At 42.4% G+C, this 22,161-nt stretch overlaps 1 protein-coding gene across 2 annotated transcripts in view; it reads right to left on the minus strand.

The window, feature by feature from the left end:
- The window catches only part of ANXA7 (annexin A7), a 41,730-nt gene extending 20,126 nt beyond the window's left edge, over positions 1 to 21,604 (minus strand). Inside the window, exons 1-5 of one of the 2 annotated variants that reach the window (XM_067538109.1) lie at positions 21,525 to 21,604; positions 14,924 to 14,978; positions 4,541 to 4,739; positions 2,782 to 2,889; positions 1,442 to 1,485 (exon numbers count right to left, since the gene is read on the minus strand). In XM_067538109.1, coding sequence (XP_067394210.1) covers positions 1,442 to 1,485; positions 2,782 to 2,889; positions 4,541 to 4,739; positions 14,924 to 14,977 — 405 coding nt within the window. In that variant the 5' untranslated portion in view covers position 14,978; positions 21,525 to 21,604. Of the gene's footprint in view, positions 1 to 1,441; positions 1,486 to 2,781; positions 2,890 to 4,540; positions 4,740 to 14,923; positions 14,979 to 18,255; positions 18,415 to 21,524 lie in introns of those variants that run through there. The other variant, XM_067538120.1, reaches the window with a different exon arrangement.
- Positions 21,605 to 22,161: the final 557 nt, after the last annotated feature.

A 22,161-nucleotide genomic window follows, 5' to 3' on the forward strand; every position in this document is an offset into this window, starting at 1 on the left:
TGGAATTCAGACAATTGTTTTATTCTTTTAGTGTAAAAAATCTTGCTTAAACCATGTAAAAAAACAACTTTAAATCCTATCATGGACATTAACGCTTTTTCTATCCCTCACTTAAATTTAAGTATTAAAAACTTTCTTAAAAAAAAAAAAAGAAAAAAAGCTTGCTTTACATTGCTGAAATTCTATTTGACAAACTGTCGTCAAGTGTATATTATATAGAACATCTAAACAAATTGCACCACAATTTTGCCTTAAAAGATGTAGATTTTTTTAAAATTATTACAAAAAGTAAATTGTTTTTTAAAAAAATTAATTTTTAAACTTAAGCACCATTTTTAGCATTTTTAAACATATCATTCAAATTATTTATGTGTCAGAATTATTATTGCTCTTTGAAAAACATTTAATGGAAAAACCACTCACAGCAATAGGTTTTTTGATAGAAATAAATTTTAAAAAAAGAGGCTCATATGATGGATAAGGTCAACTTAAACAGCAGATGTAGCTAAACTTGCATTTTGTTTTCTTGCAAATTACCACAGTCTAGTTTTTTTACCCACCCAATCCTGCCCACAAAGTACATTTTACCCGTTTCCACTATTATGGCATTTGGCTCTGTGGGACCTGCAGGATCCCAGTCCCACTGCAAGGCTCTAATTCAGACTGTCTCTACAATTTTTTTCCTTCCCTTGCATTGTGTATAATAGTAAGACTATAAATTATTTCAACTTCCCAGCTGTGCTATATTGTATTATTGGCAGTGCAAAAGGATAAAACCTTAAAGAAAGGAAAGTGCTTTTCCACTGAAGGGAAGTTAGCCATTTTGCAAGGCTGTTTGACACAGTAGGACAAATTTATACCTCTCACACCAGCAGAACTTGCCCCAAAAGCTGTATTAAATTATTAATTTATACAAGTAACTGATGTGATAACTGATTTAGAAACATTATGTAATTGGAAATTAAAAAGAAGCCATTAATTTGAAAACTTGCGGTCAAATCCAGTGAAGTCTGTGGCAACACTGACCAAGATTGGACCTTTATACCCAAGTAAAAAAGGTCAAGCATGTGCTATTCGAAAATAGCACTGGACACACACTGCAGGGATTTCGTACACAGTAATAATCAGGATTTGCAGAAAGAATCCATCTTACATGGTTCCTAGCCAATGTCTTTGAGTATATAGGACTGTATCCTCTCATAGCAGTTCTTCTCCTGATATTATGTTATGCACAATACCCTAAAGGGCTATTGCTGAACAGACTAACAGTTGCCTGCAGAATTACTGCCAACATCTCCCTTTCTCTACTCACTACCCTCTCACATAGAACTATTGTAAAGAGACAGTATTTTACATGGTCATCCTCAAAACACTACTGTCATTTTCCCTATGAAAACGAAAGTACTGCTCAGTTTCATTATGAAAGAACTGCAATACATACCTGACTAGGCATTGGGGAAGGTGCTTGTCCACCAGGGTATCCCACTTAAAGGAACATTTTAAAACAAGGCCAAACAAACAGGTTATTTCTTAATACAAACAAACAGAGTTAATATAGCATCATGCATCACTTTACACATCTATCAACTTTGCGTACATCATTTCTGTTTTCATATAGGAAGTGGCCTATGATACTCAGCAAACTGTAGCTCCTGCGGAACCAATGGGAATGGCTAAATAGCAGATAAGCCAAAGGAGTGCCCCAGTACACACGCTGGTAAGGCAATATCATGAATGCTAAACAATTTTACTAGTGCTGTAGGAGCTAGTGAAAGCTCTCCCTTCTAACCCCTGCTCCCTATGAAAAAAGCCAGGAAACTGACCTGGTGTAGCCATATTATGTTCATGGGAGAGAGCTCTCCCGTCAACATAATAAAACCACCTAATCAAGCGGCGAGAGAATGTCTCCTGCTGACAGCATCTCCTGCAGACAGTGCTGTCCACACTACCACTTATGCTGGCAAAACTTAAGTCGTTCAGGGTTTTTTTTTCCACACCCCTGAGCGACAAAAGTTTTGCCAGCATTAGTGCTAGTGTAGACAAGGCCTAAAACAGGCCCTGGCAGCTGTCGTCACTCTCCGTTTCTTCTAAGTGCTGCTCTTAAGTATACTCAGGGAGAGAGAAATCCTGGCTGGCAACTGAAAAATCCTTAAAATGTCCTTGACACACATTGTTTGCATTGACAAAGCTCTGGCTGGGATGAGTTAATTAGGGTTGGTCCTGCTTTGAGCAGGGGGTTAGACTAGATACCTCCTGAGGTTCTCCCAACCCTACTCTTCTATGATTCTATGCATCTGAATTACATTCCTTTCCACTTTACCCTACCCCCTAATGCTCAGTTCAGTGTGGGCATAGAGATTTACTCTCTCTGCACATATTTCTCTGGGCTATGCAGAAACCTTTGATTACAGGCACTGATCACTAGTGCAGTCTGGTTTTCACAATTCATCAATGGCCTGCTGGGATCAAGAGGTAACAGCATCCCAAATGCTATATGAAAGTATTTAAACAGCAACAGGATGTTTATTTAGATTTGAGTTCTCCTGTCAATCATTCATTGGTCTTACAAGTCATCAAGTGCTGTCTGTCCTTCATAAGGATGTACACAGCATACAAACTACAATAGCTAGGAACAACAGAGGAAGCTGAGGGCATAATTTCAGTCTCTTAACCTAGAATTTCTTGGTGCATCTCTTAGGTAATAACTTTTTTGGTATCTGATTGGGATGCACGTACTCATGAACGTGCACACCTTGGACCTCCCCCCCCCAAACTACCTACTTGGCATTTGTGCTGATCCACCTTCCCCATAACTCTGAAATGGAGGTTGAGGATAACCACCAAAGCCAGATCCAGTAGGGGGGACACCAAACCCAGGACCTGTAGGAGCTAGAGAAAAAAAAGGATCAAAGTTTTTTTGGTCATTTAAATTTTAGTTGATTTTTAATAAAAACAGATTAGGATGTTGGGCAATGCAACTGTAACCAAAAATCTTTGGACACAAAAAGACAATATCCTCGGAATTTATACAAAGATTTGAAAAGCTACTATACCTGCCTCATGATTTCAGACACAGGATTGGAACAGAAGAGGCATATAATCCTAACATTTCTGATTTACTTTCATCTCCTCTAGAAATAAGTCTATGCACCTACTGAGAAACATTTTTTTTCCTTTTGGAATAATGTTAGACTTGGGAAAACACATGTATGTTTGCTTTCTAAACCTGGCAGTTTGATCTCTGGTAATTGTCAGACAGAAGCAATAGCACTGAGGGGGTGGCTGAGGGGGACTCTCCTGAATATTCTGTTTGGTTATTCAAAAACTGATGGGCAGAGTTTGGCTCAGAGACAGAGAGACAGAGCAGGAAACAAGAAAGAGTAAATGTTTACCCAGACCACATGGGCTAGGAATACAATAAAAGTTGACGACTAGTACAGATGAGAATTAAATTTTTTTTTAAAATGGGGATGAGGTAAGAAAAGAGGGGTGAATAATACGTACATTCAAAAGTTTTGCTAATTATGATGACAAGGCTCTAAACACTGAATACACAGCAGCAACCCTAAAGCCCTTTCTCTAATGAAATATGGGAAAAATTTTATTCTAGTACTATACATTTATATAGTCTTTGATTAGAGCTTAAAGCATTTGATATGCTATTAAATAAGATTCAATAGCAAGAGGATAATTACTTACCCCACTATCTGAAACTGAGGCAGATAGACAGACTAAGCAATTTGACCATGGTCACGTAGTGGGTCAGTGGCATAACTGGAAAACTGCCTCCTGACTCTTCACCAAATGCTGGAGCTACCGTAGATCCATCGGACTTGGACTATCCCTGCATCTCAGTTCCAGGGACAGACCACCAGAACCAACAGCTGAAACACCTTTACACACTTTCAAAACTTTGATTTTCTATCATACCTGATTTCTATCAGGAACTTCATATATCCTGATTTAAATTAGTTTTTTGATTCTTCCCCTTTGAATGTTCTCACCTAAGCATGCTCTCCAATAGCTGCTCTTTGGCTTCCGCCACAGCTCTCCTCTGCCTTTTCTCTAAGCCTGAGCATGCTCGCTCATTCTCTCCATCCCAACTGCGCTCCCCAATCTCTTGTTCCCACCAAGCTCTACTTTCTCCACCTCTGCTCTGCTGCCAAGAAAACCTGATCCTGACTACATTGGTGACAAACTCTGCCTATTCTTTTTCCTACTCCCTTCCTCTAACCCTTACTAATTAAAAACAAAATAAGCATTTGTTTGTATCCCCATCCCCTACCATTTTGTCCATTTATATTATGAGACTGTAAGCCCTTTAGGGCAGCGTCTGCATCTTTCTGTGTCTGTATAGCATCAGCACCATGGGGCTCTTGGCCGTTGGATGCTATTATATTGACTACTCCACAGAATGCAGCTCCGCGTGCCACTCCCCTGCACTAACCACTAGACAGACCTTCTTTCTTGTATTTTCTCAACCAAATACAGGGACTGATTACGATGGAAATAACCTGTGAATAGTGTTCTTGAATATTACCTCCCGGGTAAGATTGCATCCCCCCAGGTGGGGGAGCTCCAGGGTAGCCTCCAGGTGCAGGGTATCCTGCAGTTCCTGGGAACCCACCACTCGGTGGCGCTGCAGGATATGCACCACCTCCCAAAGGAGGGAAGCCTCCAGGAACAGAAGGATAAGGATATTGACCAGCAGGTGGATAAACAGATTCTTGTCCTGTAGGCTGAAAACAGGTAATAGAAAGATTACTTGTGTATCTGCTAGAGCAGGGATCTTCACTATTTTTCAAGTGGGGGCCACTTTTCAAAAAAACCTTCAATGTGAGCCACATCAACTACTAAATTAACACATTGCTTGCTGCTCCTTAATGATGTAATGTTATAGAGCGACTCGCATAACTAAAAGAGAGTCTGCTTGTACAATGTACAGTGTTTTCTTTCCACAATATTCATTGCTGAAAATGTAGATTTGCAGGTTTACATACAGACAAAAAACGACAACATTTTTTGCACACAACGTTTCAGAGATGGGTACTGTGTATTGGAATACAAACAATTAGTCAGGGAGCCGCACTTAGGGTCAATGGGAGCCGCCAATGGCTCCCAGGCATTGCAATGAAGAACACTGTGCTAGAGAAAGACAGGGGAATAAAGACTCTCTCTCAAGCTACCAAAATATGCACAACTTAATTAACAATAAGGTCTGACTTAAACCTTAAAGAAGAGAAATTGAAAATCTGCACTGATGAATTTGTTTTAACTCTTGTAACTGGGTTAAAAAAAATAGTACTGATATGGAAGCATCAAAATGTATTTGCCTTATTAAGTATGAGCCTGACCTTTAACACACATAGTAAGATAAGCAGTAAATGAAATACTGGTTTTAAAACAAGCACATTCAAAATTGACTAGGGGAGTTCCTATGGGTTAATAGCCATACACAAGATCTCAGAAATGTGTAATTCACGAGTTACTGAAACTGTAGTTCATGACTATATAAGGCAGACTGGTCCAATCAGTTCTGGGCAAGTGGCACTCCCAAACTGCTCTGCAAACACAGCCCCCCCATTATGTGCAGTTCATACTCACCCATTTCCTTGGATTTCGTTTTAACAACAACAAAGTTCTACTCAAATCTTTTCAGGCTTGGCTCCCCACAAGTTCCTACCTCTGACCCACTCAGTTCACCCATTCTTTCTGCCAAGAAAACTGCTCCTACCTCCCTTATATGTACTTCAGGGCATCAGCAAAACCCACTTAAGCCTCTCCTAGCAGAAGCAACACCTGCTAACAAAGTGGGATGTTTAGGAAAACATTTCAGTATGTTACATGACTTCACAATCTGTTGGGACAATATAGAGGCTACACAACCTCACCTAGAAGTAATTGTAAAAAACGGTATTAACCTTCTGTAACTGTTGTTCTTCAAGATGTGTTGCTCATGTCCATGCCAAGTAGGTGTGTGCGTGCGCCGCGTGCACAATGCGCCAGAAAGTTTTCCCTCGGTAGTACCCATAGGGTCGGCTCTAGTGCACCCTGGAGTCGCGCCTCTATGGCACTCTGCAGACCCTGCAGATTCTCCACCTCTCCAGTTTCTTCTTGCCAATGGCTTCAACAGAGGGGTAGACAGGTAGATCTTGGAATGGATACGAGCAACACATCTCGAAAAACAGTTACAGGTGGTTAGTAACCATTTTTTCTTCAAGTGCTTGCTCATGTCAATTCTAAGTAGGTGACTCCCGAGCTAGAATGATGGAGGTGGGGTCGGAGTTTAGAGACCTATGGACTGCTGCACTGCCCTGCCGAACGCAGCACCATCCTCCTAGCATGCTGGGTAATAGCGTAGTGGTGGCAAAGCTGTGGATAGTGGACCATGTCACCGCCCTACAGATGTCTAGGCCAAAAAGGCTTGTCCTCTGATGGAATGAGCTGTCACAGCCTCGGGGCAGGTACTTTCACCAAGTCATAGCAGGTCCTGATGCATGAGGTGATCCAGGAAGAAATTATTTGGAAAGAAACAGGAAGCCCGTTCATCCTTTCCACCACTGCCACAAAGAACTGTGTAATCTTCCTGAACAGCTGGGTTCTTTAACTTCTTTTGGTTTAAAAGGCCAGTGCGCGCCTAACATCAAGCGAATGCAATATGCATTCTCAACTTAGCATGTGGTTTTGAGTAGAAGACGGGGAGGAAGATATCCTGGTTTGCATGGAACTGGGAAACCACCTTCAGTAGAAATGCTGGGTGGGGACGGAGTTGGACCTTGTCTTTAAAGAAAATCATACATGGCAGTTCTGATGCAAGCACCCTGAGCTTGGAAACTTCTAGCCGACGTTATGGCCACCAGAAAGGCTATCGTCCAGGATAAGTATAGAAGTGAGCACGTTGCCAGGGGCTCAAATGGTGGACCTGTCAGCCCCAAGAAGACAAGGCTGAGGTCCCACTGAGGAACCAACTGCCAAGTGGAAAGATACAGCCTGTCTAAGCCCTTCAGAAGGTGCTCCACCAGAAAGTTAGTCCTGCCTCTCTGAGGTGGAGAGCTGAAATTGCCACTAGATAATCGATGACCCCAAAAGGCCTTGTTGCTTTAAATGGAGTAAGTAATCAAGAATTGAGGGAACTGACACCAACTTGGGCTGAATATTCCTTTGGGCAACCCAAACTGAAAACCTCTTCCATTTACCAAGGTAAGTGGCCCTCATGGAAGGTTTCTGCTGCCTAGAAGTACCTCTCTGACTGGCTCTGATCATATGCTGGCTCTGAACATATCAAGTCCAGGGGGTTTAGTCATGGAGCTTCCATGCCTTGAGGTGAAGTGACTCCAGGTTGGGATGACTAAAGGTTCCATGCTCCTGAGTGATCAGGTCTGGGAGCAGTGGGACAGTGATCGGGGAATCCACCGAGAGGTTGAACAGTATGGTATACCAGTGCTGATGAGACCAGGCTGGGTCTATTAGAATCACCGCCGACTTGTCTTGTTTGATCTTCAGTAAGACCCTGTGAATGAGTGGGGCAAGTAGAAAGGCATAGAACAGCTGCCTCATCCACGGGATGAGGAAGGTGTCCGCAATGAACCCGGGGCTGTAATTCGGGGGGGGGGGGGGGCGCGCGCGCGCGCGGCACGGCGGCAGAATTGAAGGCACTTCCTGTTGAGTTTCGTAGTGAATAAATCCACTCGGGGAACACCCTACTACTGGAAGACACTGCTCAACACTTCCAGGTGAATGGACCACTCGTAACTGAAGGACCACTCGTAACTGAGAAAAGATCTGCTGAGGCTGTCGACTAAGGTGTTCTGAGCTCCAGGGAAGTATGCTGCTTCCAGGTCTATCGATCGAGCGATGCAGAAGTCCCATAGCGTGTGGGCTTCCTGGCACAGGGAAGAGGAGTGAGCTTCACCCTGTTCATATAAAACATCGCTGTCGTATTGTCTGTAAGACCAATATTACCTTGCTTTCCAGGTGACCTTGGAAGGCCTGAGTGGCCAGACATACTGCTCTCAGTTCTCTCACATGGATATGAAGTAAAAGGTCTGTCTGGGACCAAAGACCTTGTATCCTTAGGTTTTCCCAGTGGACTCCCCAACCCATTCCCAAAGTGTCTGTCACCAGACAATGATGGCCGGGGGGCCAAAAAGGGAACCCCTGCCACACATTGCTAGGGCTGCACCACCAGCTCATGTGCTCTAGCACTGAGGAGAGTGGGGAGACTCTTTTCTATGCTGTGTCGAGCTGGGCAGTAAACCACAGCTAACCAAGCTTGCAGAGACCTGAGGTGCAGCTTTGTGTGCTGCACAACGTAGGTGCATGCTGCCGTGTGCCCCAACAACTTCAAGCAATTCTGAGCTGTGTGTGGGGATGGTGTTGCAGGTCCTCTATGAGGCCCCGAAGGGTCTGGAAGCAAGCCTCCCAGGGTGGAGGGGTAGGGGGAGACACTCTGGCTTGGTCCGAATCCAGCCCCAATGAATTCTATCCTCCTGGTGGGGGCGAGGGCCTACTCACTCCTCGGAGACCAGAGTAGCGTGGTACCAATCGTGCCGGTGAGCAGCAATAGGGAGACCATGACCTTGCCAACATGGCAGGCTTGCCCTTAGACAGCACTGTAGGTCTTTTTGGTGCCGGATCTTGACCCAGGTCACGGCAAGATGGAGGTGACAGGGCCGTATCCTCAATAAGCTCCCTCCCTACCTCAAATGTTTCCGGTTTGAGGGGAACTGAAGGTCTTCCTCTTGCCTCTCTCTCTGCAAGAAGTGCAATGGGTCCAGACTCAATTAGAGTCTTCTTGGGCCCAGTGTCAATGGTGCCAAGGCAGTGGGATCAGGGCTCAAGTGGCCCGGCACTGGTCACACTTTACTAGCCTCTACAGTCGACGACTTTGGCATCAGAGAGCTCCCCCTGTCCATCTTCCTGATTTTCTTCTGCGGCACGCAGGAATGGGAGCAGTGCCATTGCTCTCCGTGTGCCAGGCCCTTTGGTGCCAGGGCTGAGGCTCTTTCAGTGTCGAGTCCTTTCTCTGCACCGGTACGTTCACAGATACCAGTGCACTCCGCACCGATACCGAGGTGCACAGTTTCTGTTCCGCCGGGCTCTGCTGCATAGGTCAAAGGGATGCCTCCATTAAGAGGAACTTCAACCTCTGACAGCAATCCTTTTTGGTCCTAGGACAGAAGCCTCTGCAGATTTTGCACCGATCCCACTGATGTCTCTCTCCCAGGCACCTAAGGCAGGATGAGTGTGGGTCATCTCTTGGCATAAGCTTCTGGCAGGACCCACGAGGCTTGAAGCCAGGCATACTCCATCTCCAAGGGGTGGGAGGGGAAAAAAACCAACTACCCAATAAGCTACACTATACTACTTAAGCTACACTATACTAACTGCCAAATATTACTAATCACTAACTATTTACAGGTACATAAGAACAGATGAAATAGGGAAAGCGCTTCGCTTGCTAAACAAGAGCGGCAATGTTCCAGCGATTGTCACGGGCGGCAAGAAGGAACTGTAAAGATGGAGGGTTGGCAACTTGGCAGGACCCTATATAGAACGTCATGGAAGCGCAACTCCAGGGGGCACTAGAGCCAACCCTATGGGTACTACGGAGGAAAAACTTTCTCGTGAACTGTGCATACGGCATGCACACACCTACTTGGAATCGACAGGATGAAGCACTCAAAGAATGTAAATTTCTAACGAACAAACTAACATTTACAGTTAGCAGAATAGCAATCATTTCAAATTTTAAAATATTTTTAAACCTAGCAAAGCAATAAATCCACAATGAATAACCTGCAACATTTCATTAAAAACTCAAATGAAGATCTTCCAATTATTCACATAAGGAAATCAAACATGTTTCTGGAATGAAACTTTAGCATTTCAGAACCCAGTGCAGCGCTTTTGCTCATGAAAATAGCGGTTTGTAATGGACAAGACTGATAAAGCCCTTAACTATAGCTGCACAAAGAATGCCACTAAAATTGTTCGTACACATTCTGAACATATTAGCTTCATTTATCATTTATGGACAGTGATCTGCTATGTTGTATGCACAATACTTGAGTTTGCTGCACGTGAATTGTTCTCAACACCTGACAGTTCTCAAACTTGCTTAAATTTTCCAATGCTGCTAATTCATCCACAGGCTTCTAGATTTGTTTTTTATCCTCTTTTGCTGGATTGAAGTATGTTTTTGAGCTTTTTTGAAATGAAGACCATGTAACACTCAAGACTGCACTGCTAATCTCTGTTTCCTAGGCTGTTATGGACCGTGTTTTAAAGAATGGCGTCAGAACTTCTGAAATCAGTGTAATGCTTAATGACACGAATTCAAAATGTATTTGAAAATTTTTATTGATCAAAATACATGATACAAATGAAGTGTTTTCACCATCTAAATTTGACTTATCTCAGTGTATACTTTAGAGTAAATATGTATGTCTAGCAATAATGCTAGATAAAAACTCTTCAGTAAAGTTGGTAATGCTACTGGAAACGTTCTCTCATTCTCTTCCCTTTTTGTTATTGATTTCCAACTCCTTATATGCCATGCATGTCATCAGGAATTTCCCATTTGCAACACTATGAATCTTTAATATTATTTTAAAGGGGCAAAATCAACTCTACAAAACCAAATTTCTCTCTGAAAACTGTGTGTGTACTATTGTTATAGGAAGTGCCTAACATTACTATAACTGAAAGAGAAATCTTTCAGATTTGTTTACTTTGTCCATCTTGACAGCACTTTGGGTATAGTCAGTTTTACTGTTTCCCCTGTTTGTGTGAATCTTTCACACAGCAAGTGGGTAGAGAAACGCTTTTTTTAAAAATAAGCAAAATGTGATTGACAAGACAAGGCAGAAAATGTAAGGGCAGGTGTAATATCTGAAAATACTTTTAACTCGTTTTTTGATTTTGACCAGATTTCAAGCTGTGTTCTTTTAAAGCATAGTTCTCACCAATATATCTTTTCATAGTATGATTGTTTACCAACAACAAACCCTCAAGTAGAGTTCTTCCTTAAAAAAGCAAGGCCTGATTTTCACATGTGCTGAACAAGTTCAGCATCAGTTGGAATTGTGGGTGCTTTTTCTGGGGAAAAAGTCAGGTTCTGTTTGTTAAATGGAGATTTGATCTAAAAGCATTCAGCTACTCTTCTGTTTCTTAACTCGAGAGAGAGGCTGCTGGTAGTACTCTAATGACTTCCACAGCAGGCCTCTGTATCTAGGCACCATGGGTCACAAGACAAAAGGGGCCAATGGGGCAGGACTGTGCCCCCAAGAGGCCAGCTTATACATTCAAAGGCCTGTTGCTCTACTGGACACTCCTACTTGCAAAACAATGGATGCTATATACAGGGATTAGAGGACAGAAGAACCAGAAGCCAAGACAGAAGCAGCTACTGAAGACCCTTCCTGGGGAGTATAAAAATTGCTTCCTCAGCAGATCTGGGCTTGCTACCATAGAATAAATCTCCTTTCTCCATCTGTGCTGTATCTGCAGGCTGTACTCACTGCTCTGCCCAAGCAATGTCAGCAGAACCATACCATCTCACCCGCTACCCTCGTGTGTGTCTTTAGCATAGATTCCTCTCCGAAACTACACTATTCCTATCATAAATTTAACAAGTAAAATAACTGGAGGAGTTATTGCTGATGTTTATAATTTTGAGATGTTTTACTGGGATGAATTGGTGGAGATCACTTTAAGTTGATATTTTATGCCATTACTTTGAAATAAGATGCACGAACCATGATTAATTGTTATATGTACAATGTGTTCAGTACCATATATGTAAAAAATAAAGGGTGTGGTTATCCATTTATGGTTGCTAACACAACTGGTGCATACTACAAACCCTGTAGTGCCAGCCATAACCGGCACATCCCAACCTTCCATTAATTTTCAGTGGAATCTTAGATCATCCACTTATGAGTTGCAAGGGGATGAAGTCCCACAGCCAAATGGCCAAAAAACTAGACAAATTAGCTAAACTGCTCTGTATCCTCAGCAAAAAACAAGTTTTCATGATGTAGGAGCAAGAAGCTCAATTTTCAACGATGCTCATTACCCACAGCTCTTACTGAAATTAATGGGAGCTGCAGTTTGCTCAACACCTCTGAAAAATCAGGTGACAGAGTTACAGGGTATTAGAGCTGAACCTGACCCAGAATCAGATGTGTGAACTCCGGCAAAGACTGATCTCGATAAAATATATGTATAAACAGGCTAAAGCGAAACCCTAGATCGGAAGACCCTTGAACTTCTATCTATCTATCTAGAGAGAGAGAGGGGGGGAAGAGAGAGAGAGGGGGAGAGAGAGGGGGGGGAGATGAATCACAAAGTTTGGATTCAAATGTAGATCCAAACTACTGAACAAACACTGCTCCCATGACAAGAGGCACAGGGCTATCCAGGAAAACAAAGATCAACAAGAGAACCGACAAGTTACAAAACAAAACAGAAAAAAAATCCACCAAACTGAGCTAAGCTTTCTCTCCAACTAGCAAACATCAAAAGAACTGTCTGCTAGGACAGTGTTTGTCAACCGGCGTGCCGCCATGTGCCACACTGGTGTGCCATCAGGCTGAAGCAGTGCCATGGAATTTTTTGAAAAACTACTTGAAGAGTTCTGAATTAGCTCATGAATATTCATAAGTTCATTTGGAGACTATATGGTGGTGTGCCTCAAAAGTAATTAAAGGTATCAAGGTGTGGCACCACAGAAAAAAGTTTGAGAACCACTGTATTATGAGATCATGAAATGCCCTGAATGCACATTACAGGAACATGCTTTGTTGCCTCACTGGAAAGGAAATAATTCTTTACTGCATTAGATTATCTGCTCCCAAGCTCATGAACATCTTGAGGGATAAGACCAGAGACTGTAAATCTAAAAACAACAGGATGGATAAAAATCAATGATTTAAAAACTTTTTTTAAATCATCAATAAAATACTAAATTTCTCTGATTTAAAAAATAACAGTTACAATTAAATCTCATCACAAACATGTTAAACCTACACTTACACGTCTCATAAAAATGAATTAATGGTTCTACTCTGTCCAGCCTAACAACCAGTTCTTGCTTCTCGAAAGTTCTGGGCTTTCAGTTTCTGTTTCTCAGCAGACTAAAGTCACGTGCAAAGAAAGATACAGGCTGGATAGGATTGTTGTTGTTCTGTGCCTATGTGGTAGTGGAGCTGGGCCAAGCAAGGCAGAGGAGTTAGTTAAGATTGTCTTAAAGGCACAAAGAGAATATTTTCATCGTTTGGTATTATTCACTCAATGCTGCAAATGTGGCAAAGATGAGAAGATACTTAGAAGAAGAAATGGAAGGATGCTTCTTAATAACATATGGCTGCAGTGCCCATTTAATGCCTCTTTTAGCCAAAGACTTACTTACGTCTTCTCCAGGAATAAAAGAAAATGTTGTTGAAGTCGCAAAATACTTCCGTAACAACCATTTTGCTTCAGTTTCACTGAAGAGAACAGGAGGATCCAAACTAATTCTCCCTCATGGAGAATGGAATTCTGTGGTTGACTGTTTTGAAAAATGTATTAAGAACTGGCCTATTCTTATAAAACTTTGTGAAGAAAACCGTGACAAAATTGATGGAAGTATCTCATCCAAAGTATCTAACACTGGATTAAAGAGGGATGTAAAGGATATGCTCAGTATACTGAAGCCTATATCCATAGCCTTAAACTTCAGATAAATTGTTGCTGCATTGCTGATGCTGTCAAAATTTGCAAAGCACTTCAAGAGACACTGAAGAAAGAAATATCTCACCAGAAAGTTAAACTGTAGGCAATCAAGAAGCGAATGGATCAAGCACTAACTCCACCTCATTTTCTGGTGAACATTCTCAACCCCAGATATAAAGGTAAATGCTTAACTTCTGAAGAAGGTGCTCCTGCCATGGCATAGGCATCTCAAAATCACTCCTCAGTTATGCCAGGCATAATACATTTCAGGGCTGGAGTGGAACCATTTAAACAGTACATGTTTACTGATGATGTTTTGAACAAAGTCACTCCCCAGAATTGGTGGAAATCATTAGCCAGGCAACTTGAAACAGAGTTCCTTCAGTTGCTAAGCTAACTTTTCACAGCAGTAGCTTCCTTGCAGGCACAGAGAGAATATTTACATCATTTGGTATTATTCACTCAAAGCTAAGAAATCGACTGGGAGTTGAAAAAGCAGGAAAACCTATATTTCCGTTTCAGTCTATGAATAAAAATGACAATGGGAGTGGGGAAGATGAGAGCTAGCTGTAGAAGTTTTAAGGACAACGTATGCTTAGTGTTGTGATGACTTGTCTGTTAGAGTTAATAAAATTTGAAAATTAAAAAAAAAAGTTTAAGGACAGCCATCAGCCGGCAACTCAGGAGATTGCTGCAATTGCAAATGTGAAACATTTATGTAACATTTAAAATTTAGTTTAATAAAATATAAGTACTATTGTGTTTGTGCGTGTTTTAGTTCTTACCATTCCTAATGTACTGCTGCTTGACACAGGTAATGAGTATTATATACTATTTCCTAACTTGATTTTTATTAATTTATCTAAAAAATTTACACAAAGTATACACTCCTAGATGTTGTAAGATGCTGTACTGAGTTGTAAATTAACATGTTTTAGAGATCAGATTTGCACCATTGTTTAAGAAATATGTGAAGTAGTATCAGTGGGAAACTTGATTTAAATCAATGATTGTCGGTGATTTTAATCATGATTTAAATCAATGATTTAAATTGCCTTGATTTAAATCAATCCACCCTGAAAAATAATATCCTCCATGAAAATAATGACTCACATTCCCCCCACACATGGCATGACAAAAGAGACTGTCAAACTGGAGGTGGCCTGTATTGCAAGTACAAGGCATTTAAAAAACAAGCCATACTTACAGGATATCCAGGGAAAGCAGGATAGCCTGAAGGGGGATAGCCTGGGTACGACATTCTGAAAAAGAACAACATATTCAGTGACCAGCAGTTGGATTTAAAGTACAGCACATGAGTTAGTTGTTTGCGTGCTGAGTACCCATTACTTTGCTTAGCTTTGGAGGTCAGTACATTACTGATGTACAAATTTTATTTGTCAGCTACTTAAAAAACAAAACAAATAAAAAACTTTTCATTTTCAGAACATTTCGAACACATGAACCTAATGAAGCAGATACAAAGGGAAAACCACATCTCAATCATGTCACTCCGTGCCACTCTTGCTAGCCAGACAAATACTGGGAGGAAGAGAATTCAAAGCTTGTCTCCCAGGAAAGCGTTCTGTAAGGGTCTGGTCCTGTGAGAGGCTGAGCACTCCCATCTCTCATTGCCCTTACTTCCTACTGAAGCTAAGGGTATTCTGCACCTTGCAAGATTAGGACCTAGAAGAGGAGTGTCATTTTTTATGTATGGAAGTTTAAAAGGGTTTCTGAAGCTATCAGTTTCATAACTAAATATATTTCAATATAATCTGCTTCCACCACAGAAATAAGCACATATTTCATAAACACCAGCCAGTGAGCAAAGATGAGGTAGACCAAGTAGCAGGATTAAATTTTAAAAATCCACAGCATCACAATTTTGGGCTGCATTAGTAAGAGCATTGCCAGAAGATCGAGGGAAATGATTATTCCCCTCTATTCAGCATTGGTGAGGCCGCATATGGAGTACTGTGTCCAGTTTTGGGCCCCCCACTACAAAAAGGATGTGGACAAGTTGGAGAGAGTCCAACGGAGGGCAACAAAAACGATTAGGGGGTTGGAGACAGACTTATGAGGAGAGGCTGAGGGAACTAGGTTTGTTTAGTCTGCAAAAGAGAAGAATGAGGGGGATTTGATAGCAACCTTTAACTACCTGAAAGGGGGTTCCAGGGAGGATGGAGCTAGGCTATTCTCAGTGATGGCAGACGACAGAACAAGGAGCAATTGTCTCAAGTTGCAGGGGGGGAGGTCTAGGTTGGACATTAGGAAAAAGCTTTTCACTAGGAGGGTGGGTTACCTAAGGAGGTGGTGGAATCTCCATCTTTAGAGGTTTTTAAGCTGAGGCTTGACAAAGCCCTGGCTGGGATGATATAGCTGAGGTTAGTCCTGCTTTGAGCAGGGGGTTGGACTAGATGACCTCCTGAATTCCCTTCCAACTCTAATATTCTATGATTCTGCATTGTTTCTCACAGATTATACAATCTTTACTGCAGCAACTGAAAGGGCAACAAGGAAGACTCCATAGCAAAACAGAAGAGATTGGTTTCCTTAAGCCATTTTAAAATGTTTTTTGTTTAGAAAAATAGTCAAGATAGTTGTTCCAATTCAACAGATGCCTAAGCCTGCCAGCAAAACAGAGTTATTAAATGTATATTTATTCATTTATCATGTGTGATATTATTAATTTGATGTTCACCACTTCTCAACTACCTGCATCCTTTAAAATCATTTGCAAAACCTTATCCTCACCAGACTCCCACTGAAGTAAAATGGCCATTCAAAAACTTCTCCTGTGTTGAACATGAATGATTACATAATTAATTATGTAATGCTCTACAGCCATTAACAAACAAAATCAAAACAGCTAAGTGCCCAAAAAAGGTTTGCAAAGATCTAAGTTTCAACCTGAAAGCATATATTTACTGATGAGTTGACAAAACTGAAAAGGGAGGTTTATAGCAAATGCTTCCAGACTCCATAATTATTGCAATGCAAACACTACACTGAAGATTGGCAAAAACTGGGAGGAAACATTCAGGTAAAGGAAAAGCCTCATAAAGGCTTGGTTTGAATATGCATTATCTCCCTTAATCAAGTATAACAGCCAAAAAGCTACAGATCTGCACTAGTGGTGAAGTAAAATTAGGGTGACCAGATGTCCTGATTTTATGTATTCACTAGCCAGGACAACTCCATTTCAGCATAAGATACCAGACAGATTGCTGTTTTACTTTCATTTTTATTGACCATCAGGTACATAGCGAGTGGCAAGTATTTGCAAAGTTACCTTGCTCAGTATTAAAGCAAAAACATTAAAAAAAAAAATCAGACTGTACCAGACCAAATTCAAGTGCTGAAACAAAAATAGCATAGGATTACATGTACTCAGTCCCACACTGATTTGAGTCATACTGTTGGCACTATGATGTGACAACTATAGAAGTAAAGCAACCTTACTGTCTATGCCAATGACAAGCAACAGGTGGCTTTGGGAGATGGATCCAGTTGATCAAAGTAAATATGATACATTAAGAGGAAGAACCCTAATGCAGCATGAAGTATGTTACACTTTTGGATTTGTGCTTTAATGTTTAACCACGCACATTACATATTACTACTTATTTCTACCAAAGAAACAGTAGGTTTCCCCCCATTTTTTTTTTTAACTGAATATAGTAACTTCAGTCAAATTTCAATTAAAAAGGAACTTGTGAAACTCAAAAGTTCTCTCTACTAAGTACAATTTAGATTTGAATTTTAAAATTTTAGGTTTGAATAATGTGCATCTTCAGCTATTTATGCCATTTACTCTTTGCATACAATTCCATTTGGACAGTAACAAGACGGGTCAGTTTCACAGTTATTGCTTAATGGAACCCAGTGTCTGAAAGTTGTTTACCTAACCAACAAAAATTACTAAAATCGAAAGAAAAAAATATATTTTCAGCTTGTCTACTTTGTTTAATTCCATTAATAAATTATAGCCTTAAGTAGTAAGCTTGTCCCTCTAGGGGGATTCGAGATTTATGAAACCAAGGACCCTGTTGGCATAGTTTCCTTAACATAATTTAAAAGATAGATTTTAAGTCTATGATATAATTTGAGCCATAGGACAGACCTGTCTGTACTATAAATCAATTGTTGGAGGATCTAGTTGTAATATTGTTGTTTCCCCAACAGTTAAAATACTTTAATTTTGTCAAGAAAATTAGATCCAACAATCCTTTAACTATGTCTTGAAATGTGCTAAAACATGGACAGAAAATTTCATTTTTCATAACTTAAGTTTTTAGTACCATACAAGAAAACTAAAAAGTGTTTTAATCTACATGTTTCCCTTTGATTTATTAGTGAAAACGAAAGAGTGAAATACATATCCTCATGCTGAGAGGGAGTAAGACAGGAAGGAATTTCAAACTTCTAATTTGCAAATAAAACAGACCAGTTGTTCATGTTGTCTGATTAGCAAGTAAACTGCCAGTTTTGGCTTGTGACACTGCTAACATATGCAAACAGAGCTCTCTACACTCTTACCTTGATTTCCTCCTTCCTCTTTGTCTGTTTATTCACCTGTTATGTACTGTCTAAATCGTAGACTGCGAGCTCTCTGAGGCGGGGATTATATTTAGGTTGTAAAAATTTTAATCCCTATTTGGGATCCATAGGCACCACCACTATAGAAAAAATGTTTGTCTTTTCTTTGTCTGTTAAAATACAAAAATTCATTTTATGCAATTTGAAAAATAAAAAATGAATGATTTAAAAATTATTTAAATAGCCTGCACAGAGGCCACAGTTTCAATAGCACTGCCCATATCACAATTAGACTAGTCTACATTGAACTGGATTTGAGACTATTCCTCAACCATAGTTCACACACTGTTGTAAACAGTTTTCAAAAATTAATATAATCTGGCAGTAACGTTAACTGAAATAGCTTTCAGGAAGTGCAAATGCTGTTCAGTAGAGAAATTAAATCACTTGCATGGGACTACGTACTTATTAAACATTAGCCAGCTGTGTTTCCACAGCACATGGCCTCACTTATCTCTGCATGCCTTCCAGCAGTGTTTCTCAAACTTTTTGATAGTTTCGGAAGGCAGCGAGCCAGTCCCTCCTGTGTCAGGGAGATCTCAGGGACTGGCACAGGTGAAACACTATCTTAGAGTATCCTGAAGTAAAACTGAGACTTTACCCTTTGTTAAGGAAGTTTTATATCACAAAACTGAAAACACATTTGGTCAACAGAAGTCTATCTTTAGGGGTTTTTTAATGTAGTTTTAGTTCCAGGATTTTTCCCCCCCCCTTAACAGCAGTTTGGGAGGCATGAAATGGAAGCTTTCTGAAGCTTCTTCATTAAAATATTATTCAAATATACTGGCAACCTACCCACTCCCAAGACAGTAAATCAGCAAATAATATTACTCGAATGAGATTCATAACTCTAGAATTATAGATCACGTTTTTCCTCCTTTCTATTCAAAAAGTAAAATTGCCTTTTAAGAGTTAGGAGAAAACTATGGTTATTTTATAATTATTCAATATGAATGAATTAGCTGGAGGAGGGACATAAAAAAGAGCTTGAAAAATAACATGTACGCTAGAGAACAAATAGGAAGGTTTTCTTAGTAAAAGAAGAGTCTTCCAAATGGGAACCAAATGTAAACAAATGCAACACTGTCTTCTCTAGTCTGCAGACCACTCTAGTGCCAACCTCCCTTGTTGATTATAGCTTCCACAAAGAGCAGCAGAACCAGACTGATAAGCCAGTAGAAAGTTTCATTATTGTTATTCAGAACACTGTGGAAAATGACAAGAATTGTGTCAGATGCCCTATGACCCTGTTTGGAAAAACCATGACCAGCAGGGGAGGCTCTGAAGCTGTTGGTACTGGACTTCAGCACTGGCCCTTCTTAATACCTTGTCTTTCATAAGGGCCTATGATTAGTAAAAAATATGGTAAATCAGAGGCACCATTGCAAAGCTCTCAACTCCCACCTTCCTAGGAAGTGTAACTCCAAAAGCCACTCTCAAACTTTAGTTTTATAGAATCATAGAATATTAAGGAGGAAGGGACCTCAGGGGGTCATCTAGTCCAACTCCCTGCCCAAAGCAGGGCCAACGTCAATGAAACCATCCCAGCCAGGGCTTTGTCAAGCCGGGCCTTAGTTCTCTACTTATACATTAACAGCCCCTCTGTCTGCACTTCCTGCAAAAGTTCTCTTCCTTAGCAAAAGGGGCAGGAAAGGGGCGTGGACAGCAAAGCAAAAGCATATTAAAAATCTTATAGAAAGAGCACACCATTCCTTTTACTGGGTTAACTTGAAAATAAAAGGGCAAACTTTAAACACTCCCAGTCAGCCCCCGGCCAAAGGAAAGTACAAAAAGTATTAAGAGGTACGTATAAGAGCATTAATAAATAATTTCAGCTCATAATTATTCAAGAAGAGCTGTGTGGACAGAAGCAGAAATTAAAATCAAGTTTGAACAAGAATTTACAGAATAAGGCAAGAAACATTCTCTTTTGTCTTCTACAAGACTAATTTCAGGAAAGGGAAAAGCATTTACATATTTCTCAGATTTCTCATCCCTCTCTCACTACAAGGAGAGCCAGTAAATGGAGTGAGTTTGGCTCAATGGTAGAGAGCACTTGTAATTGCCTCATTATACTGTCCTTCCCAAATTTTAATTACTATTTTCTGTATTTTTAAACAAAATGGAGAGTACTCATTTTCTAAATGGGTACTAGAAAAAGGATATGAGAAGCTGAGGAAAATCAGGGCCAGCCTTTGACAATACAAGGACCTAAAGGACATCTCTACACTGCAATTAGGCACCCCAAGGCTGGCTTGTGCCGCCAGCTGACTCAGCCGGTTTCCTTAGTGTGTGAACTTCCGGCTAGGAAGGGCCACCTTGAGCAGTGTCCTAGAATTTGTGTTCCAGAGCCAGCCCAAATGTCTACACTGCAATTAAACAGTCCCACAGCCCAAGTCAGCTGGCATGGGTCAGCCACACATGCCTAGCTGTCACCATTAGAAAGTTGTATCACTCTGACTACATCAGCATACAAATAGCATGAACTCCTAGTAGGGACAAAGGTACATCAGTTGCTGTGCTATGGGAAGGGGAATAAAGATACCAATGCAACTACACCCACAGCAGGGGATTAACTGGTATAACTAGGCTGGGAAGGATTACATTTGCTTTGGTAAATACAAACGTTGATTTCACTGTACGTGTGGAAGCGGAAGGAAAACATTTCATTTTCAGTACCATCCTTTCACCAGTTGGCAACGCACAACAAATGCTGCTATAGAGATGTACTTTGTAAAGCTTCACCTGCGCTGTTAACCATGGCTGATTTAACAGGGGCAACGCGGACGTTTGGAAATCAGCGTCTCCTCTGTGGTTATTGGCTGCCCCCGGCCGCCCCAATCTTGACTCAGCCCCAGGTAACCCCCCGCCCGGCCCCGGGGGGCCTCTCCCGTCCCGCTTCCGGCGCCAGGCCGCCCCCCTCCTTTAGGGGAGGGAAGAGGGGCCAGGCTAGCACCCTCATAGCCACTCCCGCACCCCCCGGGCTGGCCACAAGCCCGCTCGCGTTTCAAGGGGGCTCCGCCAAGGCTCGGTCGGGGCGGCCCGGACACAAGGGGACGTTACGGCCCGGGGCTGCCCCAGAACCAGCTGCGACCCACACAAACGAGCCGAGCCGCTGAGGCGCCCCTACCTCCACCCGGGGGCGGCAAAGCCGAAGCAGCGCTGCCGCGAGGACGGGACGGGACGGGACAGGCCACCCCCGCACTCACCTGAGCCGTGAATTTAGCGCCTCCACCCGCCCAGCGCCGCCCGCAAAATGGAGCCTCGACCTGCGTCAGCCGGACCGGACCCGCCCCGCCCCGCCCCAGGGGCTGCGCGCACCGGCTCCTCCCGTCCTAGTCAAGCGGACCCGCCCCGCCCCGCCCCGCTGCCTTACCTGGGGGAGTCCTACCCTGGCCGCAGTGCGGGAGCGTCCCCCCGTGTGCCCCCAGGCCTCCCACTCGCCCCCAGCTGGGCTCTAGCCCCCCACCTCCGGCCAGGAGCGGCTCCCGCAGGCGCCCCCTTCAGGCTAGTGCCCTGGGACCCGCGGCAGAGGGTGCAGCCAGGCCTGGCGACACTGCCTCGGGCCGGGCCGGCGGTTGAGAGAGCCGGCTCCACGGCAGGCTGGGTGGGGCGCAGCTGGCATTTCCCCTGCAGGGCAGGAGTGTCCGCCCCCCTCTCGCTCACCCAGCCCGACGCTGCCAGGGAGACTGGCCCGGAGCAAGGGGAGCCGGGCACCTGGCGGGGACAAGCTGAGGCGCTTCTTAGGAGCCAGTTCGCTCCCCTGCCTGGCTTCCATTAGCCCCTCGGCCAGGGCAGGGGGGCTCCAGCTGGCAGGGCGGAGGAGGGGGGAAGAGAACAATGGCC

Source organism: Emydura macquarii, unplaced genomic scaffold (genome assembly GCF_026122565.2).
Source record: "Emydura macquarii macquarii isolate MOO-44397 ecotype Brisbane River unplaced genomic scaffold, CSIRO-AGI_Emac_v2 contig_67, whole genome shotgun sequence".
In the NCBI taxonomy this organism is placed as follows: domain Eukaryota; kingdom Metazoa; phylum Chordata; order Testudines; family Chelidae; genus Emydura; species Emydura macquarii.